Consider the following 15,367-nt stretch of genomic DNA (forward strand, 5'->3'; position numbering starts at 1 on the left):
AGGTGAATTACCGGCGCTTGTATGAAGGAACAATCACGTTTTGTTACCGTGGTAATATCAGATGTATCTTGCGGCATGATTAAGGTTGATCTGTGTAGTGTTTGTGTGGTGTAATCATTATGAGTGAGCTTCAGGGCCATTCCTGCCCGAGGCAGCCGGAGGTAACCTGGGTCCGTCCATTCTGCCCCTGACCCTGAACCTGGGTCCGTCCATTCTGCCCCTGACCCTGAACCTGGTCACACTCTGACGAACTGGGTTCTCCAGTTCTGCCCTGACCTGAACCTGTCTGTCCATTTGCCTGACCTGAACTGGGTCCGTCATTCTGCCCTGATTTGAACCTGGGTCGTCCATTCTGCCCTGACTGAACGGGTCCGTCCTTCTGTGACCCTGAACCGTCGTATCTGCCCCTGACCTTAACGGTCCGTCCATTCTGCTGACTGTATGGGTCGTATCATTCTGCCCGACCCTGAACGGGTCCATCCATTCTGCCCCTGACCCTGAACCTGGGTCCATCCATTCTGCCCCTGACCCTGAACCTGGGTCCGTCCATTCTGCCCCGACCCTGAACCTGGGTCTGTCCATTCTGCCCCTGACCCTGAACCTGGGTCCGTCCATTCTGCCCCTGACCCTGAACCTGGGTCCGTCCATTCTGCCCCTGACCCTGAACCTGGGTCCGTCCATTCTGCCCCGACCCTGAACCTGGGTCTGTCCATTCTGCCCCTGACCCTGAACCTGAACCTGGGTCCATCCATTCTGCCCCTGACCCTGAACCTGGGTCCATCCATTCTGCCCCTGACCCTGAACCTGGGTCCGTCCATTCTGCCCCTGACCCTGCCCCTGAACCTGGGTCCGTCCATTCTGCCCCTGCCCCTGCCCCTGCCCATGACCCTGGGTCGGTTCTACTGTTTTTCTGTCACTTCCTCAGAAATCGGCCCCGTTTTGGTGCCTGAGCCAATGGGCCAGGCTAAAATAATTATTTTTAAAATGGCATTATCAATCTGCTTGGTTTTGGGAAAAAATAAAGTTACTGTCGCCTTCATTTCTGAAATATCAGTTTTGTGCCATAAATGATTTGCCTTTTTTTTTTTAATTTTGTTTTTATTATGATTGTGAATCATTTGGTGTTTGATGTATCAACCTCTGGGCGTAAACGACTGTTTGAGCTTTCCTTCGGTGTATTTAATGCGCGGTACTGTACTGGATGTCCAGAGATTAACGGGTTTGCATCTCTCTGTAAAAATTGTACATTTCTGCCCTGGAAGTTGTATTCCTTAACTGAATTATTAATATGTTATGGTGTATTTATGTAAATGTAACTTATGGGGATAGTGATTTTTAGTGTTTATAGTGTGGAATGTGTTAATTTAACCAAATTTAAATTAAAAAACCCCTGAATATTGTCACTGTTTACTGTGCAGTTTGTCACTGCTGTGATGGAGGTGTAGTCGAACCGTGAGGCTGAATCAGCTGCTCAGCAGTAACCATGAATGCTGTAGACCTGTTAATGATTTATTTCCAGTGGCGTAAAATGAAGAAGCACGCTGGAGCAGGAGCTGGGCATCACTCCGGGCATGCTGGAGCAGGAGCTGGGCATCACTCCGGGCACGCTGGAGCAGGAGCTGGGCATCACTCCGGGCACGCTGGAGCAGGAGCTGGGCATCAGTCAGGGAGGGGCGCAGAGGTCTGTGGGGGACAGCATCACAACGAGCTCCGGGCCCAGGAGCAGCACACCCTGCTCAGCCCCCTGCTCCACCCGCTCCACCCGCCCTCACCTCCACCAGCCCCCTGCTCCACCCACTCCACCCGCCCTCACCTCCACCAGCCCCGCTCCACCCGCTCCACCCGCCCTCACCTCCACCAGCCCCCCGCTCCACCCGCCCTCCACCGCTCCACCCGCCCTCACCTCCCACCCGCCCCCCGCTCCACCCGCCCTCACCTCCACCAGCCCCCGCTCCACCCGCCCTCCACCCGCTCCACCCGCCCTCACCTCCACCAGCCCCCGCTCCACCCGCCTCCACCCGCTCCACCCGCCCTCACCTCCACCAGCCCCCCACTCCACCCGCCCTCACCTCCACCAGCCCCCGCTCCACCCGCCCTCACCTCCACCAGCCCCCGCTCCACCTGCCCTCCACCCCACCAGCCCTCTGCTCCACCCGCCCTCCACCCGCTCCACCTGCCCTCACCTCCACCAGCCCCCCACTCCACCTGCCTCCACCCCACCAGCCCCCTGCTCCACCCGCCTCACCTGCCCTCACCTCCACCAGCCCCCCGCTCCACCCGCCCTCCACCTCCACCAGCCCCCGCTCCACCCGCCCTCCACCCCACCAGCCCCCCGCTCCGGGGTGCATATCTGTGGCTGGTGAGCCCCTTGTGGAACGAACAGCAGATTCTTTCACAACTAGACACACAAACTTCTCTTTTTTATTGCTAAATCTGAGTTTATCTTCCACTAAGTTTGAGTTTCTGCTGCCCCAAGTGACCCCATTCTGATGTTTGGCTTGTATGCTGTGATTGTGGTTTGATTAAGAGTTTTCTCAGGGTCCAGTGTGTCCTGCACATTTTTACTCTTCAGTTTCTTCTTATACGGAATTCATTCTGCTAATCAAGTTAGTTGATTTTTGCAAGATTTTATTTCAAAAGTGTACAAATGTTTATAAACATGGTCATTAATGTATCAGCATTGCTTTCCAGTCATCTACATTTGTGAGTGTTTAGATTTTATGATTATACAATACTAACACATGCTCATGTTCCTGCCAGCAGCTCCTATAGATCACTGTCTCTACATCCATGTCAGGGTTTGGTAGAATATAACTTTGGGTGTTTAATTAGGATGTTACAAAAATTGAACATTAAAGTTAGAAAATACATCCGCTGTACTGCTGTACATTTATTGACAACAGACCAATAACGTGGCACTTCATTCTTCCTAAACTGAAACGAAAATGGTCTGGTGCAGAATGGCGCCCCTCATAAGCTGGGCGATAGCGATTGGTTAGATGGGGGATTGGGGGTGGAGTGAGGCCTGGGGGCGGGGCGAGGCCTGGCAGGGGGCGGAGTCAGGCCTGACAGGGGGCGGGGTCAGGCCTGGCAGGGGGCGGGGTCAGGCCAGGTCGGCGTACAGCAGGAAGCCGGAGAAGGTGCTGTCGTCCTCGCTGCTGGAGTAGGCCCCGTTCCAGTCGCGCAGCGTCTCCAGCCACACCAGGTCGCCGGCGGCCAGGCGCAGCAGCACCAGGCCTGAGGCCTGGTCGATGTCCTGGCCGTACAGCGAGTCGCGCGTGCGCAGCCGCCGCACGCCGTTCACCACCAGGGCGGCGCGCAGCGGCCGGTTCCGCACCGTCAGGTGGTAGGCGAACACGTAGACGCCCGGGAGCGAGCAGTTGAACTTGCTGAGCGTGGCGTTGTAGTGCTCCTGCCCGTTGTAGAAGACCTTGTCGAACCGGATGGGGAACCCCGGCGGGGGGAAGGACTTGCTGGGGTACAGCCCCACGCTGAACCCCGAGCGGCCCTGCGCCTGCCCCGCCCCCTGCGCCCCCTTCATGCCGCGGGGGCCCCTGTCCCCCCTCATCCCTGGGGGGCCCCTGTCCCCCTTTGGGCCGTTCCTCCCCCTGCCCCCGGGGGGCCCGACGGGACCCCGCACCCCTGGCTCTCCCTTTGGCCCCGGGGCCCCAGGTTTACCCGGATCCCCCGCCATCCCGGTGGCTCCTGGAGCTCCAGTCACCCCAGGGGGGCCCCCCTCTCCCCTCAGACCCTGGGGGCCGGGGTCCCCCCTCTCCCCCCTCTGCCCGAAAGTCCCGCAGTCCCCCTTATTCCCAGACTCTCCCTGCGCCCCTTTTTCTCCAGGCAGGCCCGGGGGTCCCGCCACCCCGTCCTGCCCCGCCGCCCCCTTCTCTCCCTTCGTCCCGTTCACACACGGGTCCCCCTTCGAACCCGGGTCGCCTTTGAACCCCGGAAATCCAAGGTCTCCTTTCCGTCCCTTGGCGCCCTGGCCCCCTGCGGGAAGATGGTGGCGTTACAGGGAGCATGTGGCGAGGGTCTGTCTTTAACAAGATGATAAAATTAAGAGTTTCAAAAAATATATTTCTACACTGCAACTACTATCATGCAAATCAGCTGCAGGTGTAATGATGGATATCATTAGAATTGCTCTCATTGCAATCTTTAGAAAACACATTCCCAGAGACAACATCCAGCCAATCATTGCTTCTGTGTCTACAACAGTATTGTTTGTACAAATTATTGTTGTAGACACAAGTGAAGGGTTTTGGGTTTATAATTATTTTATTAGCTCTGTGTCCATATGAGTCTTTTCTCTTCATCTCTTTCCAGCTCTAAACTGGATGATAAGGAATGATAAGGAATGGGATGTCCAGCAGCCGGGAATACTGTGGAAAGTTCAGAAGCAGGGAGGGAGTCTTACCTCATCTGACACAGTGAGCCACAAAGGGAATTTATACAAGACAGAGTCTGGGTCAGTTCTATTTACATGAATCCAGAAAATAAATTTGAATTCAGTTCATTCGATTAGACTCCATGGAGGCCATGATAACTCTCTGTGTTGGTTATCTGGATGTTTTCGGGGGTCTAGGGGAATAAAGTGTTTCAAACTGGCATTACCAGTCCCCCCGCTGCAGCCATGTCACTGGTTTATACTTTTTACATGTTTTATTAAAACTAGCACCAAACCTCTCTCTCCTGGTTTTCCTGAAATTCCAGGAGTTCCCGGTATTCCAGCATTTCCTTGATCTCCTTTGTCTCCTGAAAGTAACAACATCCAAATAAAAGATGCATGCTAGTTTTCAGTTTTGCAAAATAAAATTCTAAAAATAAATGTATATGTCTGTTGGATTTGAAATCATGTTTATAATGCAGCTGTGGTATAATGAATTATAATGTATTTCATGATTTTTATGATCAATAAAGTGTTTTCATGGAAAATGGCAAAATACATAAGACTATAGTCTTATGTCCAAAATGGATCAAAAGTGGCACCTTTGCCAAAATGCAATTTTTTTGTACTGATGGATTCGAAATCATGTTTATAATACAGCTGTGGTGTAATAAATGAATTATAATGTGTTTCATGACTTTTATGATCAATAAAGTGTTTTCATGGAAAATGGCAAAATACATAAGACTATAGTCTTATGTCCAAAATGGGTAAAAAGTGGCACCTTTTCCAAAATGCAATTTTTTTGTACTGATGGATTCGAAATCATGTTTATAATACAGCTGTGGTGTAATAAATGAATTATAATGTGTTTCATGATTTTTATGATCAATAAAGTGTTTTCATGGAAAATAGCAAAATACATAAGACTATAGTCTTATGTCCAAAATGGGTAAAAAGTGGCACCTTTTCCAAAATGCAATTTTTTTGTACTGATGGATTCGAAATCATGTTTATAATACAGCTGTGGTGTAATAAATGAATTATAATGTGTTTCATTATTTTTTATGATCAATAAAGTGTTTTCATGGAAAATGACAAAATACATAAGACTATAGTCTTATGTCCAAAAGGGGTAAAAAGTGGCACCTTTGCCAAAATGCCTTATTTTGGTACCGATGGATTCAAAATCATGTTTATAATACAGCTGTGGTGTAATAAATGAATTATAATGTGTTTCATGATTTTTTATGATCAATAAAGTGTTTTCATGGAAAATGGCAAAATACATAAGACTATAGTCTTATGTCCAAATGGTTAAAAAGGGCACCTTTCCAAAATGCTATTTTGTACTGATGGATTCGAAATCATGTTTATAATACAGCTGTGGTGTAATAAATGAATTATAATGTGTTTCATGATTTTTATGATCAATAAAGTGTTTTCATGGAAAATGGCAAAATACATAAGACTATAGTCTTATGTCCAAAATGGGTAAAAGTGGCACCTTTCCAAAATGCAATTTTTTTGTACTGATGGATTCGAAATCATGTTTATAATACAGCTGTGGTGTAATAAATGAATTATAATGTGTTTCATGATTTTTATGATCAATAAAGTGTTTTCATGGAAAATGGCAAAATACATAAGACTATAGTCTTATGTCCAAAATGGGTAAAAAGTGGCACCTTTTCCAAAATGCCTTATTTTGGTACCGATGGATTCGAAATCATGTTTATAATACAGCTGTGGTGTATTAAATGAATTATAATGTGTTTCATGATTTTTATGATCAATAAAGTGTTTTCATGGAAAATGGCAAAATACATAAGACTATAGTCTTATGTCCAAAATGGGTAAAAAGTGGCACCTTTTCCAAAATGCAATTTTTTTGTACTGATGGATTCGAAATCATGTTTATAATACAGCTGTGGTGTAATAAATGAATTATAATGTGTTTCATGATTTTTATGATCAATAAAGTGTTTTCATGGAAAATAGCAAAATACATAAGACTATAGTCTTATGTCCAAAATGGGTAAAAAGTGGCACCTTTGCCAAAATGCCTTATTTTGGTACCGATGGATTCAAAATCATGTTTATAATACAGCTGTGGTGTAATAAATGAATTATAATGTGTTTCATGATTTTTATGATCAATAAAGTGTTTTCATGGAAAAGTGGCACCTTTGCCAAAATGCCTTATTTTGGTACCGATGGATTCGAAATCATGTTTATAATACAGCTGTGGTGTAATAAATGAATTATAATGTGTTTCATGATTTTTATGATCAATAAAGTGTTTTCATGGAAAATAGCAAAATACATAAGACTATAGTCTTATGTCCAAAATGGGTAAAAAGTGGCACCTTTTCCAAAATGCAATTTTTTTGTACTGATGGATTCGAAATCATGTTTATAATACAGCTGTGGTGTAATAAATGAATTATAATGTGTTTCATTATTTTTTATGATCAATAAAGTGTTTTCATGGAAAAAGGCAAAATACATAAAACTATAGTCTTATGTCCAAAATGGGTAAAAAGTGGCACCTTTGCCAAAATGCCTTATTTTGGTACCGATAGATTCGAAATCATGTTTATAATACAGCTGTGGTGTAATAAATGAATTATAATGTGTTTCATGATTTTTATGATCAATAAAGTGTTTTCATGGAAAATAGCAAAATACATAAGACTATAGTCTTATGTCCAACATGGGTAAAAAGTGGCACCTTTTCCAAAATGCAATTTTTTTGTACTAATGGATTCGTAATCATGTTTATAATACAGCTGTGGTGTAATAAATGAATTATAATGTGTTTCATGATTTTTATGATCAATAAAGTGTTTTCATGGAAATTAGCAAAATACATAAGACTATAGTCTTATGTCCAAAAAGGGTAAAAAGTGGCACCTTTGCCAAAATGCCTTATTTTTGTACTGATGGATTCGAAATCATGTTTATAATACAGCTGTGGTGTAATAAATGAATTATAATGTGTTTCATTATTTTTTATGATCAATAAAGTGTTTTCATGGAAAATGACAAAATACATAAGACTATAGTCTTATGTCCAAAAGGGTAAAAGTGGCACCTTTTCCAAAATGCATTATTTTGGTACCGATGGATTCGAAATCATGTTTATAATACAGCTGTGGTGTAATAAATGAATTATAATGTGTTTCATGATTTTTATGATCAATAAAGTGTTTTCATGGAAAATAGCAAAATACATAAGACTATAGTCTTATGTCCAAAATGGGTAAAAAGTGGCACCTTTTCCAAAATGCAATTTTTTTGTACTGATGGATTCGAAATCATGTTTATAATACAGCTGTGGTGTAATAAATGAATTATAATGTGTTTCATGATTTTTATGATCAATAAAGTGTTTTCATGGAAAATAGCAAAATACATAAGACTATAGTCTTATGTCCAAAATGGGTAAAAAGTGGCACCTTTGCCAAAATGCCTTATTTTGGTACCGATGGATTCGAAATCATGTTTATAATACAGCTGTGGTGTAATAAATGAATTATAATGTGTTTCATGATTTTATGATCAATAAAGTGTTTTCATGGAAAATAGCAAAATACATAAGACTATAGTCTTATGTCCAAAAGGGTAAAAAGTGGCACCTTTGCCAAAATGCCTTATTTTGGTACCGATGGATTCGAATCATGTTTATAATACAGCTGTGGTGTAATAAATGAATTATAATGTGTTTCATGATTTTTATGATCAATAAAGTGTTTTCATGGAAAATGGCAAAATACATAAGACTATAGTCTTATGTCCAAAATGGGTAAAAAGTGGCACCTTTTCCAAAATGCTTATTTTGTACGATGGATTCGAAATCATGTTTATAATACAGCTGTGGTGTAATAAATGAATTATAATGTGTTTCATGATTTTTATGATCAATAAAGTGTTTTCATGGAAAATGCAAAATACATAAGACTATAGTCTTATGTCCAAAAGGGTAAAAAGTGGCACCTTTCCAAAATGCCTTATTTTTGTACCGATGGATTCGAAATCATGTTTATAATACAGCTGTGGTGTAATAAATGAATTATAATGTGTTTCATGATTTTTATGATCAATAAAGTGTTTTCATGGAAAATGGCAAAATACATAAGACTATAGTCTTATGTCCAAAATGGGTAAAAGTGGCACCTTTTCCAAAATGCATTTTTTGGTACGATGGATTCGAATCATGTTTATAATACAGCTGTGGTGTAATAAATGAATTATAATGTGTTTCATGATTTTTATGATCAATAAAGTGTTTTCATGGAAAATGGCAAATACATAAGACTATAGTCTTATGTCCAAAATGGGTAAAAAGTGGCACCTTTTCCAAAATGCAATTTTTTTGTACTGATGGATTCGAAATCATGTTTATAATACAGCTGTGGTGTAATAAATGAATTATAATGTGTTTCATGATTTTATGATCAATAAAGTGTTCATGGAAATGCAAATACATAAGACTATAGTCTTATGTCCAATGGGTAAAAAGTGCACCTTTTCCAAAATGCAACTTTTTTGTACGATGGATTCGAAAATCATGTTTATAATACAGCTGTGGTGTAATAAATGAATTATAATGTGTTCATGTTTTATGATCAATAAAGTGTTTTCATGGAAATAGCAAATACATAGACTATGTCTTGTCAAATGGGTAAAAAGTGGCACCTTTCCAAAATGCCTTTTTGGTACGATGGATTCGAAATCATGTTTATAATACAGCTGTGGTGTAATAAATGAATTATAATGTGTTTCATATTTTTATGATCAATAAAGTGTTTTCATGGAAATGCAAATAAAGACTATAGTCTTATGTCCAAAATGGGTAAAAAGTGGCACCTTTTCCAAAATGCCTTATTTGTACGATGGATTCAAATCATGTTTATATACAGCTGTGTTGTAATAAATGATTATATGTGTTTCATGATTTTTATGATCAATAAGTGTTTCAGGAAATGCAAAATACTGTTGTTTATGTCACAAGGTAGTGCACTTTCAAAATGAATTTTTTTGTACTGATGGATTCGAAATCATGTATATACAGTTGTTGTAATAAATGAATTTATAATGTGTTCATTTTTTAGATCAATAAGTGTTTCATGAAAATGGCAAAATACATAAGATATAGTCTATGTCCAATGGGTAAAAGTGGCACCTTTTCCAAAATGCCTTATTTTGGTACGATGGATTCAATCATGTTATAATACACTGTGTGTAATAAATGATTATAATGTGTTTCATGATTTTATATAATAAAGTGTTTTCATGGAAAATGCAAATACATAAGACTATAGTCTTATGTCCAAAATGGGTAAAAAGTGGCACCTTTTCCAAAATGCAATTTTTTTGTACTGATGGATTCGAAATCATGTTTATAATACAGCTGTGGTGTAATAAATGAATTATAATGTCTTTCATGATTTTTATGATCAATAAAGTACTTTCATGAAAAATTATAAAATGCCTCTTTTTGGTACCGATGGATTCAAAATCATGATTATTATACAGCTATGCTGTAATAAATTAATTATAATGTGGTTTCACAATTTTTATGATCAATAAAGTGTTTTCATGGAAAATTATAAAATGCCTCTTTTTGGTACAGATGGATAGGAAATTATGTTTAGAATACAGCAGTGCTGTAATAAATTAATTATATGTTTTCACAATTTTTATGATCAATAAGGTGTTTTCATGGACAATGGAAAACTTTAAACTTCAAATATACTGAAATAAGATATTTTTAAAAATGTAGAAAAACACTCTAGGCTTCTGTGTTTCACTGTTTTCCAGTGAAATATACTTGTATTCATGAATCTCATGAATCTCATCAGGCATGTTTCTGTTTGTTTATTTCACGGTAGTCATTAACCTAATATTTTTTATATTACAAATAAATGGAAATATGATTTTTTTAAAATTCGGAATATCTTTCTCCTTTTAAATAGAATACTATAAATAAAAGACTATACTAAAAGTCTATGTATTTTACTGTTTTCCACTGAAATATATTTTTATTCATGAATCTTATCAGAAATATTTCTGTTCATTTCTTTCACTGTAGTTGTTAAACTAACATGATTTCTTATCCATTTGAATAAAAACCTGTAGTTTAAAAATGTAAAAATGCTTTATTTTCACTTTTTGGACTATAGACTATAGTCTTATGTATTTTATTGTTTTCCATTGAAGTATATATTTTTATTCATGAATCTCATTAGATGTCTTCTCTATTAATTTACTTCACTGTCATCATGAATCTATTTTGATTTATAGTCAAAAAAATGGAATAAGAGCTTTTTAAAATTTTTGAAACATTTTCTCCTTTTGGACAAAAGACTATAGGCTTATATATTTTACTGTTTTTCCACTGAAATATATTTTTATTCATGAATCTCTTCATACACATTTCAATTCTTTTATTTTCCCTGTGGTTGTTAATCTAATATGATTTTATATCCATCTGAATGGAAAAAAGCTTTTTCAATATTTCTGCATTTTTTTTTACTTTTTTGGACATTACCCCACACTTTACTCTACACTGCACTATTGTTTGTTTTGAGGTTTTACAGCAAAAAAATATTCATTTTCAAGCACATTTTTGTTCATTTATTCTACTGTTGTTTTATAATAAAGATATTTTCTCTGCCATGTGAGCAGAAAACGGAAAAATGACATTTTTTTGCATTTTATTGAAAATATTATCTCTGAATAGAAAATATTTTACAATTTCAAATCATTTCCCTTTTTGTACAAAGACTGTCATCTTAAGCACTTTGCTGTGTTTCAGAAAAACATATTTTTCATCATTAATGTTTTAAAACATTTCTTCTCACTTTGGTGCTTGAATAAATTTGATTTGCCCTCCATCTGAATAAAAAACTAGTATATTAATAGTTTGAATATTTGTGGACATAATATTATAGTCTTATGTACATTGCTGTTTTTGGGTATAACAATTTTTATTTATTTATTTATTTATTTAACCACGTTCATTGGATAAAGATCATTGCTTATCCATCTGAATGACATAAGACTGTAGTCCTTTGCGTGACGCTCATGCACTCTGGGGTGATGAGCTGTTAGATTTTGCACCTTTGGCTCCTCTCTCTCCTGGGGCTCCTGTGGGGGCAGGTTTTCCAGGGAACCCTGTGGGGCCCATCTCCCCTTTCACACCAGGCACACCTGTTACACAGAGCACACACCCGTTACACACCCAGCACACACCTGTTACACAGAGCACACCTGTTACACACCCAGCACACACCTGTTACACACCCAGCACACACCTTTTACACACCCAGCACACACCTGTTACACACCCAGAGCACACCTGTTACACACCAGCCACACTTTTACACACTCAGCACAACCTGTTACACACAGCACACCTGTTAACACCAAGCACACTGTTACACACAGCACACCTATTACACACCCAGCACACACCTGTTACAACCAGCACCATGTTACACACAGCACACCTGTTCACCCACACACAGTTCCACAGCACACCTGTTACACACCCAGCACACACATGTTACACACAGCACACCTGTACACCCAGCACACACCTGTTACACTCACGCACACTGTTACACACAGAACCTGTTACACAGACACACCTGTTACACAACACACCTGTACATCCGAACACACTGTTACACACTCAGCACACACCTGTTACACACCCAGCACACACTGTTACACACCAGCACACACCTGTTACACACCAGCCACCGTCACCACACCACACCTGTTACACACCCAGCACACCTGTTACACACACCACACTGTCACACACACCTTTTACACACTCAGCCACACTGTTACACACAGCACACCTGTTACACACCAACACACACTGTTACACACAGCACACTTTACACCCAGCACACACCTGTTACACCAGCACACATGTTACACACAGCACACCTGTTACACACCCAGCACACAAATGTTACACACAGCACACCTGTTACACACCCAGCACACCCATGTTACACACAGCACACCTGTTACACACCCAGCACACACCTGTTACACACTCAGCGCACATCTGTTACACAGAGCACACCTGTTACACACCCGGGACACACCTGTTACACAGAGCACACCTGTTACATACCCAGAACACACCTGTTACACACTCAGCACACACCTGTTACACACCCAGCACACACCTGTTACACACTCAGCACACACCTGTTACACACCCAGAGCACACCTGTTACACACCCAGCACACCTGTTACACACCCACCACACCTGTTACACACCCAGCACACCTGTTACACACTCAGCACACACCTGTTACACACCCAGAGCACACCTTTTACACACTCAGCACACACCTGTTACACACAGCACACCTGTTACACACCAAGCACACAACTGTTACACACAGCACACCTATTACACACCCAGCACACACCTGTTACACACCCAGCACACACATGTTACACACAGCACACCTGTTACACACCCAGCACACAAATGTTACACACAGCACACCTGTTACACACCCAGCACACACATGTTACACACAGCACACCTGTTACACACCCAGCACACACCTGTTACACACTCAGCGCACACCTGTTACACCAGAGCACACCTGTTACACACCCGACACACCTGTTACACAGCACACCTGTTACAACCCAGACACACCTGTTACACACTCAGCACCTGTTACACACCAGCACACACCTGTTACACCTCAGCACACACCTGTTACACACCCAGAGCACACTCGTAGCACAGCCAGGCAGCCACGTTACAGCACCAAGCTCAGTCAGGCACCAGCAGCACACCGTTACACACCCCAATGTACACACTCAGTCAGGTTCAGTCAGGCTCAGTCAGGCTCAGTCAGTCAAGCAGGCTCAGTCAGGCTCAGCGCAGAGCTCAGCAGGTTCAGACAGAGCTCAGTCAGGCTCAGCAGCAGAGCTCAGTCAGACTCAGTCAGGTTCAGTCAGGCTCAGCAGCAGAGCTCAGTCAGGCTCAGTCAGGCTCAGTCAGGCTCAGTCAGGCTCAGCAGCAGAGCTCAGTCAGACTCAGTCAGGTTCAGTCAGGCTCAGCAGCAGAGCTCAGTCAGGCTCAGTCAGGCTCAGCAGCAGAGCTCAGTCAGGTTCAGTAACAGAGCTCAGTCAGGCTCAGTCAGGTTCAGCAGCAGAGCTCAGTCAGGCTCAGTCAGGCTCAGCAGCAGAGCTCAGTCAGACTCAGTCAGGCTCAGTCAGGCTCAGTCAGGCTCAGCAGCAGAGCTCAGTCAGGTTCAGTAACAGAGCTCAGTCAGGCTCAGTCAGGTTCAGTAGCAGAGCTCAGTCAGGCTCAGTCAGGCTCAGCAGCAGAGCTCAGTCAGGCTCAGTCAGGCTCAGCAGCAGAGCTCAGTCAGGCTCAGTCAGGTTCAGTAGCAGAGCTCAGTCAGGCTCAGTCAGGCTCAGCAGCAGAGCTCAGTCAGGCTCAGTCAGGCTCAGTCAGGCTCAGCCAGGTTCAGCAGCAGAGCTCAGTCAGGTTCAGTAGCAGAGCTCAGTCAGGCTCAGTCAGGCTCAGTCAGGTTCAGCAGCAGAGCTCAGTCAGGCTCAGTCAGGCTCAGCAGCAGAGCTCAGTCAGGCTCAGTCAGGCTCAGCAGCAGAGCTCAGTCAGGCTCAGCAGCAGAGCTCAGTCAGGCTCAGTCAGGCTCAGCAGCAGAGCTCAGTCAGGCTCAGTCAGGCTCAGCAGCAGAGCTCAGTCAGGCTCAGTCAGGCTCAGCAGCAGAGCTCAGTCAGGTTCAGCAGCAGAGCTCAGTCAGGCTCAGTCAGGTTCAGCAGCAGAGCTCAGCCAGGCTCAGTCAGGCTCAGTCAGGTTCAGCAGCAGTGCTCAGTCAGGCTCAGTCAGGCTCAGCAGCAGTGCTCAGTCAGGCTCAGCAGCAGAGCTCAGTCAGACTCAGTCAGGTTCAGTCAGGCTCAGCAGCAGAGCTCAGTCAGGCTCAGTCAGGTTCAGCAGCAGAGCTCAGTCAGGCTCAGCAGCAGAGCTCAGCCAGGTTCAGCAGTGGAGCTCAGTCAGGCTCAGTCAGGTTCAGCAGTGGAGCTCAGCCAGGCTCAGTCAGGTTCAGTCAGGCTCAGCAGTGGAGCTCAGCCAGGCTCAGTCAGGCTCAGCAGCAGCTCAGTCAGGTTCAGCAGTGGAGCTCAGCCAGGCTCAGTCAGGTTCAACACTGTTACACACAGTCTGCAGGGGTCTCATTAACATCACACTTTGTGGGGTAAAGCTTTCATCTGTTCACAGGAGGAATGGACAGAGTTATTTTTGGGATCCCCATCAGAGGGGTCCCCGGGGGGGGGGGGTCACTCTCACTCTCTCTCTACCTGGGGGTCCTCTGTCGCCCGGTGGGCCGGGGGGGCCCCGCTCTGGGGGGCAGCATTCGCAGAAGTTGAAGTAGCACTCGTTGTAGTCCAGGGTGTAGTTCTCATGCCCGGCACCAGGCGGCGCCGTGCTGTCTGTGTGGTACTCTGGTAGGAAGTCACTGGGATAGGTGCTGTCTGTGGTGGACAGGAAGTCCGCGGGCTGGGTGACGGGGCGCGTCGTGGTGACGGCGGGCGGGGGCGGGGCCGGCGGGCCGGCGGGCTTTTTGGTGAACTTGTACTTTGGTTTCTGCGTGGTTTTAGCCGACACCTGAGCCGCCATGGACAGGACGGCCAAAACCGCAGCTACCAGGAGCACCGGGCGAAGAGAGGCCGTCTTCATCTTACTGTCAGAGAGGAGAGAGAGTGAGGCTTCACCCAGAGGCTGTCACTCAAACGCCACGCTGTCAAAGACACATAATCATAACCATTTTAAAGAAGAATACTGTACTGAATATTGGTTGAAATAAGTTTCCTTTAAAATTGTTAGTAATCTGCAACAGATTTACAGGTGTCTAAAGTGTAAAATTATTTCAAATAATTACTTGGCCAATGTCAGTTCT

General features: G+C 43.3%; 1 protein-coding gene and 1 long non-coding RNA gene across 10 annotated transcripts; both read right to left on the minus strand.

Moving 5' to 3' along the window:
• Window positions 1–96: 96 nt before the first annotated feature.
• On the minus strand, window positions 97–1,173 carry LOC135236651 (uncharacterized). 9 transcript variants are annotated; one of them, XR_010324646.1, is made up of 5 exons: window positions 904–1,173; window positions 772–858; window positions 700–732; window positions 504–667; window positions 97–232 (listed from the first exon to the last, which is right to left on the minus strand). It is a non-coding gene; the product is annotated as an uncharacterized LOC135236651 (long non-coding RNA). The 9 variants fall into 9 exon arrangements; XR_010324645.1 differs by lacking the exon at window positions 700–732 and having other exon boundaries at window positions 733–858; XR_010324643.1 differs by having other exon boundaries at window positions 700–858; window positions 904–1,172.
• A 1,902-nt stretch (window positions 1,174–3,075) lies between these two features.
• On the minus strand, window positions 3,076–15,154 carry otol1b (otolin 1b). The gene is made up of 4 exons (XM_064302302.1): window positions 14,769–15,154; window positions 11,519–11,608; window positions 4,687–4,758; window positions 3,076–3,993 (listed from the first exon to the last, which is right to left on the minus strand). Exons 1-4 carry the CDS (start codon window positions 15,145–15,147, stop codon window positions 3,104–3,106), a joined length of 1,431 nt encoding a protein of 476 aa, XP_064158372.1. The 5' UTR covers window positions 15,148–15,154; the 3' UTR covers window positions 3,076–3,103.
• Between the last annotated feature and the right edge of the window lie 213 nt (window positions 15,155–15,367).

Source organism: Anguilla rostrata, chromosome 12 (assembly GCF_018555375.3).
Source record: "Anguilla rostrata isolate EN2019 chromosome 12, ASM1855537v3, whole genome shotgun sequence".
Classification (NCBI taxonomy): domain Eukaryota; kingdom Metazoa; phylum Chordata; class Actinopteri; order Anguilliformes; family Anguillidae; genus Anguilla; species Anguilla rostrata.